The sequence below is a fragment of the Magnolia sinica genome, chromosome 1, assembly GCF_029962835.1.
Source record: "Magnolia sinica isolate HGM2019 chromosome 1, MsV1, whole genome shotgun sequence".
In the NCBI taxonomy this organism is placed as follows: Eukaryota; Viridiplantae; Streptophyta; class Magnoliopsida; order Magnoliales; family Magnoliaceae; genus Magnolia; species Magnolia sinica.
This window is the reverse complement of record NC_080573.1, coordinates 8865432-8875718: the sequence shown is the minus strand read 5'-3', so window position 1 is coordinate 8875718 and position 10287 is coordinate 8865432. Positions and strand designations below refer to the sequence as shown.

General features: G+C 39.7%; 1 protein-coding gene and 1 pseudogene across 1 annotated transcript in view; both read right to left on the bottom strand.

Moving 5' to 3' along the window:
- Positions 1-1891: 1891 nt before the first annotated feature.
- Positions 1892-10287, bottom strand: part of LOC131238839 (probable terpene synthase 2) — an 85748-nt gene continuing 77352 nt past the window's right edge. Inside the window, exons 6-7 of the mRNA XM_058236442.1 lie at positions 3030-3278; positions 1892-2278 (exon numbers count right to left, since the gene is read on the bottom strand). Of these exons, the coding sequence (XP_058092425.1) occupies positions 2093-2278; positions 3030-3278 (435 nt within the window). The 3' untranslated portion in view covers positions 1892-2092. The remainder of the gene's footprint in view (positions 2279-3029; positions 3279-10287) is intronic.
- On the bottom strand, positions 3666-6620 carry LOC131238867 ((-)-germacrene D synthase-like; annotated as a pseudogene).

Genomic DNA, 10287 nt, shown 5'->3' with positions numbered 1-10287 from the left:
GGGGTTTCGATGACATCGAAGCCAGTCGTCGAAGACATCGACGGTTACTCGATGCCATCGATAATTCATAAAATTTTTCACCTCTGGTCCCTGGACAGTTTTGGTCTGTCTTCGATGACATCAATGGACCTTCGATGGCATCGAAGATGTTATGCAGATTTTCTGCGGAAACGCAGATTTTCATTTTTTGTTTCCTATTCCGATTCTACTTCTTTCTAAACTTATATAAAGGGGTGTATGCGGGATTGAGAGGTATTTCAAGGCTTTCTAAAAGAGTTTTAAGGGTTCCTAAAAGGATTTTAGGGTTTCTAAAGGGTGTAGCAAGGGTGAGATTCGAGGTTGTTCGAATCGGGTAAGTCCTCTCTCTTTGTAATTTCTATTTTCATAGTGGAGATCTGTCGCTTTGTGCCGTGGTTTTTTTCCGCAAGGGTTTTCCATGTTAAATCTATGTTCTCTTGTGTGTGCTTGGTGTCATTGGATTGTTATCCTAGATTTAGATCTGTGTGATTCCGCAGTTCAAATCCCCAACACACTTGTTGTTATACAGAACCCTATCCAGTCTAGCCCACACCCAAGCATTCCCTTCTCGGTTGTTGCACCATGTGAATTTATTCCCCACATAAACTGTGTCAATCAGGCCAGAACTATGAATTGCATCTCCAAAATTAGACAACTAGATCTGTCAGGCTCTCGGATCCCCCTCCTCTCTTCAATATCTACTATTGCATTAAAATCACCTCCTATAGCCCAGGGACCTTGAGTGGACGTGCTCAGCGCTGACAGCTCACTCCAAATATTTCTGCGAAGAATCTTGCGGCAACGGGCATAGACAACTGAAACAACTATAGGTTTGTTCTGAGGAAGAGAGGACACCAGAATGGAGATCATATGTCTGGAGCTTATCAGTAGGGATACACCTAGATGATTTTCATAGAAAATCCAGATTTTACCACCCGAGGCGCTATTCAAAAACAGAAGAGTGAAACCCAATCTTGAGGCCGGTGGCCACTCTTCGGTCTTCCTGCAACATAGGTTCTAGGATCGCCACTATACATGGGTTAAACTTCTTAACTAGCTTCTTAAGCACTTTAATCGTGGGCACATTTCCGACCCCACGCGCATTCCAGATTAAGGTGGTGTCTACGGTAAAAATAATTACCCGCTATAATCACCTACACCGCCCACAGCCAGCTATGCTCCTCATCCCAACTGCAATCGGTCAACTTCTCATCTTCATTGTATGTAGCCTACACAAAGCATTTAAATAAAGGAATTATGTAAAAATAAAATAAAATACATTTGTTATGTTGGGTCATATTAATTAGGTAGTCAGCCTAAAAATTAGGCAGATTAGGAACTCAAATGGGTCATAATTAATAAAGTTAAATATGAGTCGCCCACGGTTCCTCGTAATCCACACCTTTCCGTTCACCTGTCACCTTTTCTCTCTCCCCTCAAATCTCGCCCACTCTTTCTTTCTATCCACTCCCTGCTCCATTGGCATCACACGTGCTATACCCTAGTACATAATAACACACCGTCAACCCAAACACCATCTAAAGATTGACGCATTTAGATAACTATAGAGAGATTATTTTAATTAATCACACTCAATAACATAAAATCACATACTCTCGCACGTACATGATAAAATAACATAGTTGCAAATGTAAGATATCGAATAGAGTCCGTTTCTCAAATAGCGATGGGATCGCTGTGATTTTGGTTTTTGTTTCACCACTAGACCTATCGCTATGATTTTGGTTTTTGTTTCACCACTAGAATCAGTGTATCCATCTCCATAAATATGTAAGATTTCGATCACCCGTCTTAGGTTGACTACTCGCGAGAGGAGAGGGCTTGGGATGGGGTCGGCCTAAGGCATTCATGGTTCATCGCACTCAATAACATAAAATCACATGCTCTCACTCATACATAACAAATAATATCGTTGCAGATGTAAGATATCCAATAGAGTCCGTTTCTCAAACGGGGATGGGATCGAGGATCACTGCAGTGACCTTGGCTTTTGTTTCACCACTAGAATTAGTATATCCATCTCCATGCATGTATAAGACTTCCATCACCCGTGTTAGATTGACAACTCGTGAGAGGAGAGGCGTCGGGATGGAGGTCGGCCTAAGGCAGTCCTGGTTGATGTCTTTCCACGCCATTGCAAACATTTCACGGAACTTGTCAATTGCTTCTGCTCCGATGCACCATTCTCATTCATGTAGCATTCCACAGCCGAAGCGACATGCCCTCTCTTTGGCTCAAACTTCAAATATCCAAGACAGACAAATGTCAATGCTTACTGAAATTCACAGCTTAAATAATATCATAGATAGTGGAACGGTGAGACTCGGGAAGACTCGCCGAATCGCCCTCGGTGGAGTTTAACGGTGGAAAGTATTAAATTAGTAAATATCAAGTCAAGTTGGGCAAGGTTTTTGAGTCAAGTCATATGCTTGCAGCTCATATTCATGGGTCCAGAGCGCTACCAGTGTCCACCCCCACAGCACAATGAATGCACGTGAGTTTTGGTAACTAAAGTCTTTCGTGTAATGCCCATGCAGTACGTGTTTACGTGTTTCGATGTACGTTTGCATGAGCTTACGCTTGCTAACGGTTGACAGACTGGATTTATATTTAGAAAGTGGACTCGCTGCATAGTTGCAAACTTGGCACATGTGTGTGAGATCAAGACCGTTCATCAGGAAGGGCATGCTGTGAACATGTGACACCCAAAAAATCAGTCCTATCCACTAATTGGCTGGGCCGAAAGCGTATGACAAGATGAATGATAACTGTCATCATCATCACATCAGAGCATTTTCCGCGGCTAACTTGGGGTGGCATGAGAAAATGGAGGGTCAGAAAAAATTGACCGGGCTCCGTATTCAAGGTACATGTATTGCCCCTCCTGTTTGGGACAGGCACTATTGCTCTTCTAGGTGAATGGCTTGGATCTCACACGTGTACCAGCCATTCCCATTTGGGTTTTGCCGTGGTGCATGTGTGTGTCCTACCTTGCCCGACTGTATTTCATCAACAATTCGGCAAATGAAAGCGGATGCCTTGATGAGTTTTGGTTCATTCATGACCCACTCAAAGGCTTCCTTTGTGGCTATTTCTCCCATTCCAACAAAAGAAACCAAGGTGAGTGCAGGATAGCCAGTGGTCAGTAATGCAATGCGCAAATACTCCTCTAATGTGGGCATGTATCCACCGTTGAACCACTGGACCTCGACAAGGTAGTCTCTTGCCAAGTCTTTCACCTGGGATAAACAAATCAAACCATTTAAGACCACTTCAGAGACGCTAACCTTTATAACTATAGGAATTGCATCTAGCATGTGGGCACTTATTAGGACCCTTCATCTTAGGGATATGGTAAATAAGCCTCATGGTTGGCCCTAAAAAGATTTCAACGTAGTTTGTTCAATCCCCACTACTGAAAGTAGTATGGTTCACTTAGATTCCGATGTACCTCAACTTTGAGCTCATGCTCTAAAATTATATGAAATGGTCACGTTAGGTATCATATGTTCCATGAGCGATACCGGTAGGTATGTATAGCAAAATTTTCAAAAAACAAAACCCCACGAAATGGTTTTTCTCTATCTTGTTCCTTTGGAAGATGCCTCTGAAATGCATGTACTTATAATTTAATATGTGAATCTGGATCGAGGTTCTTATGGTGAATGACTGGTATCACTGGGCACTCAAGACGGATATGTATAGGGTGATACCAACCGCTCATCTATAATTGTCAAGAATCACCAAACCAACTATATGAAGGGTCAAGATATTATATAAGTGTACTGCATGGATTGATAGTGAACGACGTCATGAGTAACTTAGATAAAATTGATAAGATTGGATCTTTTCTCTTGTACGCAGTTTTGGAGTTGAAATATCGAACCTTTGATTGGCATCAGGGAATGGTTCCAGCTCCTCTAATGTACTATAGGCATCGTAAGTGTCATCAATTATCGAGAATAATTCTAGCTCAAGAGTATTGTGGTTCGAAGTACACTGAGAGTATCCAAAAGTAGCCCTCCACCACCCGATCTCTCACATACGGCAGCTTTCTGGCGACGTTGATGTCCTTCCACCACCTACCAAAGAGATCAACATAACCCAAGTTATTAAGTACTGGTAGATTCATTTTTAACGGTGACGATGATGTAAAAAAGGCTCCCATCTCATCAACAGTTTATTAGAGGCTATCTGGTTGGTTTTTTTTTTTTTTTTTCCGTTAAAATGGACCAATGAAGGAGTTGCATTGGACCCCAACGGGATCAGCATAATCAACTTTGTCCAAATTCAAGGGCTTGATTCATCAGCATGTGGATAGCATCATAATGAATTTGTACAGGGGGGACCCATAGCCAGGTGATCTGGGTTGTTGATCCAATGGACCCCACACGAACGCTCCATAATCAAATGTTTTGTCTTTTATTTGGAATGGAATGGTTATAGTCAATCAGGAGACTACTTAAATAGCATCCCCCATCCCTACTGAACCCATCATATTCAATGGTTTAGATCACCGATCATGGACCCCATTTGCAGGGACTTACGTGCATTGGGACATATTCACATCCTGATACATCAGGACCCTTTAACTCTGCATCTTACTAATCTTTACCACATGATTATTATAAAACTTCTTTCTAATTCCCATCAAATTAGGGACAAAAAAAACCTCTAATCAAAGTGACTGGTGTACGTTTTTGCGGCATGGCATAATAGATGAATGGTCCAGATCTCAAACATGTGTGCCACATATATGGAAATTCAGTGCCTGATATATGAGACATCATGCATTTTTTATCAATTACTAGCTACTAATTCTGCAAGTGAGGATAATATATTAGTTTATATTAACTAGATGTTTAATGAAACTTGCCTCGAGATATCCTTAATCTCTCTCCGATGCAACGATTGTACCACATTGAAATCCAACTTGGCAAGCTCGAGCAACACATCGCTCCGTTCCACATCAACACTGTAAACTGAAATATAGTACCTTGCTTCCAACCTCTGTATGCGCTTGCGCAGAGGCAGCTCGAGTGCGTGGCCTACTTGTGTGGCAAGAGGATGGTCAAGGTGGGCCATGCGGGACTTAAGGTGTCCAGTAGCGAAAACAATGGCTTCATCCAAGATGTCTTCTCCATGTGTGCTAAAATAACCAGCTTCGTATAAGTTTAACATGCCCCTCACGTCGCTGATTAAACTGTCCTTGAAGTGACCATGATCATCTTTGAACTTTGTAAATACATCTGTTAAGGTGTCCAATATTGCATGTATCAATGATTTATATAACAATGATGGAATGGTGCAAATAGAGATGGATTAGTGATCATTCAAGGTGAGAGTGAAGAGGTGAATCTAGGCATGCATGAACATTCACATTTCCATAAATCTAACCGGTCTACTCATTAAGGTTGGAGATAAATTGAGTTATTTTCTTTCTTTCTTTTTGTTTTTGTGGCAAAGGAATCGTTTTCTCTTCAACACTAATGGTAAGACCTGTCAAATTTATAGCGATATGTTCAATTAGACCACACCTGAGTGGACTGGATGTTGCACACGTATCTGTGATTCACGCCCATCAAAACCATTCAGTTCGTGTGCAGGCCGAACAGTACAACTTCTTTGATTGACCAAACACACGTCTAACAATGGTACTTACCAGAGGACACATTATACCCTTCTTGTCTTAGCAATCGAAATCGTAGAGCAACGGCATGCAGATCATCAAAATCAACTGTAGTATATATGCCATATATCCGGTGTAATGCCTCGTCCATCTCCTTTTCAAAGTGATACGCCACACCGAGTCGTTGGAGAGTGTCGATCAGTTGCAGTTCTTGCACTGACCCCTTTGCTTTACTCATCATCCTCTTCACTTCTTCCTTTAGCTCTTCAACCCTATTAGCCCATGCGTCCACCTTCTGCATACATCCCATCCACAAACCCAATAAAATCAACGGTTAAGATTTTCTTTTTTCCATCACTACATGCACGTGGACCATGCACATGAACATGCAGTACCGGAATGAATGCTATCAATTTAGGGCCCTGAGGCTACACGTACCAAACACATGCCATTGTGTAGTACACGAGATCACTCCATTCATCGGGTGGGACCCATCATGTTACATGTACTCCCGAAACCAGGCTAGTCAGATTACTAGATGGGTCACAGAAGTACGGTAAAGAAATCCAATTCTTTTGTATAATTCTGGCCCACCTAGACCAACTCACATGAACATGTGGGACACCTAATGGATGGTGAAGATCTCACAAGCACATGGACGTGTGTATCGCACTCCATTCCGCTTCTTGTTTTCTCTCCCCATACCTTAGTATCTTCTGAGAACTTGAGGAAGTAATCACCCCATACACTAGGGTGAAACCCGGCAGACCGGCGGACAACCTCCGGTTTTCTATCTTCTGGTGTTGCAAGGGTGGAAGAATGAGGAGAGGGAAGTTGGAGAGCCATGTCAATGCAAGGGTTGGCAATGAATGCAATGTATTTAGATGGAAGGCCTGTTACAAAGAGGGGAGGGCGTGGGTGGCTGTTTATAGGCCCTTCATCACGTCAGTTTTGGTTACCGAAGCAAGAAATATGTCCTTGGTTGGTGGGAGGTCATCCCATTTTAGTAATCATTTATTTCTTTTTTCACTTTCTTTTTTAAAGCTTGTTTGATTTTTCAATTCACTGTAAAATACTGTAAAAATATGTAATAATTATTTCCCCTGCATTTACCTCACTTTTCCTATGTGTGATTTTTACGACATGTATTTTTGACACAAAAATTGAGAACATCACAGCATATTTGTGGGTCCCACCATGATGCTTATAGCTTATCTACACCATTAATCTATTACGGTTGATGAATTTATGGCATGAGCCAAAAAAGGAGGCATATCGAAAGCTCAAGTAGACCACGCCACTAGAAAAAAGGGAATCAAACACTTACCACTAAAAACCTCTCAGGCCCATTGTTTCTTTTGGTGTGGGCCATATGAGTGTTCAATCTGCCTCATTTTTCGGTTTATGCCTTAAAATATTGTGTTAAAACGACTGGATGGAATGGATTTATCACATATATACATCACCTTGAGGTCCAAAAATTTTAAATAACTCTTTTAAACCGGTTTCCAAGGTAGAAAGTTGATTTTCAAACGGGTGAAATGGTAATAATTATTGATTTCATGTTTTTTTTTTTTTTTTGTGAGTGGCTGTTTATAGGCCCTTCATCACGTCAGTTTTGGTTACCGAAGCAAGAAATATGTCCTTGGTTGGTGGGAGGTCATCCCATTTTAGTAATCATTTATTTCTTTCAATTCACTGGAAAATACCATCAAAATATGTAATAATTATTTCCCCTGCATTTACCTCACTTTTTCCTATGTGTGATTTTACGTCATGTATTTTTGACACAAAAATCGAGAACATCACAGCATATTTGTGGGTCCCACCATGATACTTATAGCTTATCCATACCGTTAATCTATTACGCCTAATGAATTTATGACATGAGCCAAAAAACGAGGCATATCGAAAGCTCAAGTGGACCACCCCACTAGAAAAAGGGAATCAAACACTTACCATTAAAAACCTCTCAGGCCCATTGTTTCTTTTGGTGTGGGCCATTTGAGTGTTCAATTTGCCTCATTTTTTGGCTTATGCCTTAAAATATTATATTAAAACGACTAGATGGAATGGATTTATCACATATATACATCACCTTGGGGCCTAAAAATTTTAAATAACTCTTTTAAACCGGTTTCAAAGGTAAAAAGTAGGGTGGATTTTCAATTGATTTTCAAACGGGTGAAATGTTAATAATTACTTATTTCACGGTTTGTTTTTTTTTTTTTTGGTATCCAAACAAAAGGTATTTCATGGTATTTGCACAGCCACTGAAAATCAAACACATCCTTACTGTCCCCCAGATTTTTTAGGCATGATCAGCTTATATGACAGTTGTTTGTGTTTTCTTTTTCTTTTCTTTTTTTAAAGAAATACTTTCATACTCTGCAAGAGTATAATGGATGAAACGCAAGCACTTAGAAATTACACAGAAATTGCATTAGAGACATACAAATAATTCAAAATATACCCAAATTATTAGCAAGATTTTAGATGGATCACAAACAAAAAATTACTATTATTTTACACGCAAAAATTATTATGCTGCTGCTGCATATTTATTGGACGGTTAGAAATGAGAAAAATAAAGTAAAAATCCGAAGGTCTTATTTCAAAAACGAATTCTTGCAAATAAGAGGTTAGACGATTATTAACCAACCTGATTTTTATAAGCATTGGGTTCCACAATCTAGTCAGTTAAATTTTGGTTGATACACACCACGCGTCGACTTCTAAGTGCCTGCGTATCAATCACCATACACAGCGAGCTTATTAAATAACTCCCCCGATTCTTTTCACTGGCTAAGTTAGGCAGTACCGGTTAGGTAGGGTTTCGTTGCCTCTCGTGGACCATGACTATCGAAAACTTGTGGATGTGGTTTTTTATAGTGTAGCTTTAGATTTTGGAAAACTGAGGTTGAATTCCGTGTTCAACTAGGTCAAGGCGATTTCAGACTTTACTGGAGTCCAACTCAGCATTTAATAACTAGATTAAAATAAATTGATATTAATTAATATTTAAAATATAAAATATAAGTAGCAAGAAATAAATGGATCCATAATATTGGTCGGTATCAGTTAAAGAGGCATTTGCCTTGTTTCTAAGCATGATAGGTTTTTTTGAAGAACTACTCAAGTGGTGGATGCCTAGTTTGGTAGTTTATGATGTGTATAGGGCTTTATTGTTTTACTTCTTTGGTGGGGTCCTAGCTAGGGGTGTCAATGGGCCTGAATCGGGCTGCAAAATCAAAATTTTGAATAAGCACAGCTGATGGCCAGTCCGAAATAGTTCAAAATCTGGGCGAAGACCAACCCTAGGACTAGCCCGTTGGCAGCCCTAGTACCAGCTATGAGTTTATATGATAGGAGTGGTTGGTTATTTTTGTGGTGCCACCCGAATTCTTGAGTAGGTTAATTTATGATATCAATAAAGTTATAGGTGAAGTGCTCCCACCTCTCTAGAGATTTTTTTTTTTTAAAAAAGAAAGAAAGACAAGAACTTCACTTTTATTTAAATTTTGGATTGAAAAGTTGAATCGGGTGTGAGTCAATTTGAGTCGTGTGGACCTGGCCAAGCCAACAAGCTACATTTGGATGCAGTCATACCCATGAGCAAATTTTATTGGTGTGTTTCTAAAAGAAAATAAAATAAAAAAGTTTTTTCACTTGATTTATAATAGTTGGGAGTTACCATTATTATTATTTATTTTAACATACTTAACTTGCATTCAAAATGGTCGGGAGTTACAATATTTAAATTCACTTACATTCGCAACGGTTAGGAGTTACACGTTTTGTTCATAACAATATTTTGGTCATGACAGTTGTTAGTTACAATTTGTGAATTCATTTGCATTCGTAACGGCCGAATTCATTTGTAACTAGTCAGTAGTTCTCTCTATAAAAACATGGTCTGGCCTGCCATTTCAACACAAAAAAACTCCTCTCCTTTCATCTCTCTTTTGACAATATAAAGATACTTTGGTGAGATTTTATGTAAAGGATTGGTGTTGGGATTTTACCATTGCATGTGCATGCTATGGTGATCTGTGAGCTGGGGCATTTGTATCTCAGGGATAGTGCGTCGGAGCCTTTTGTACCGGTTCAATACATCGAAGGGACACGAACTACCTCAAAGAAAGTGATCCAGTACATGCTTCGACCAGCAATACTCTCAAAGTTTGACTATGGGATAATTGTCTTCCCAATTGACACAGGGATGGACACGATGAGGTCGAGCACCATCTTCCTCAGGGGGATAACTATTCTAAATACACGGAAGTACCCTAGACTCCTCACAGAGATACCTCGAACCCACAATGAAAATAAGGAAATAGAAATAATTCTAGAAATTCATAATAAATTGATTGATTCTAAAAAAGAGCTTACAACCTCTTAAATAGTAACATAAATCCTAGGAAGAAGTTTCGGAAGTATACTATAACTAAAACTCCTAGAAATCGTGACTTACTATAAATAATAAACTTACTATTTATAAACAGTCATGATTTCTGCTAGACATCATAGTTTTCAGCCAAAACTAGTGTGTCCTATTTGGCTTAACCATGCTATTCTCCTAATATTTCTAAGCACTTTTCATGTTGGACACAACTCCT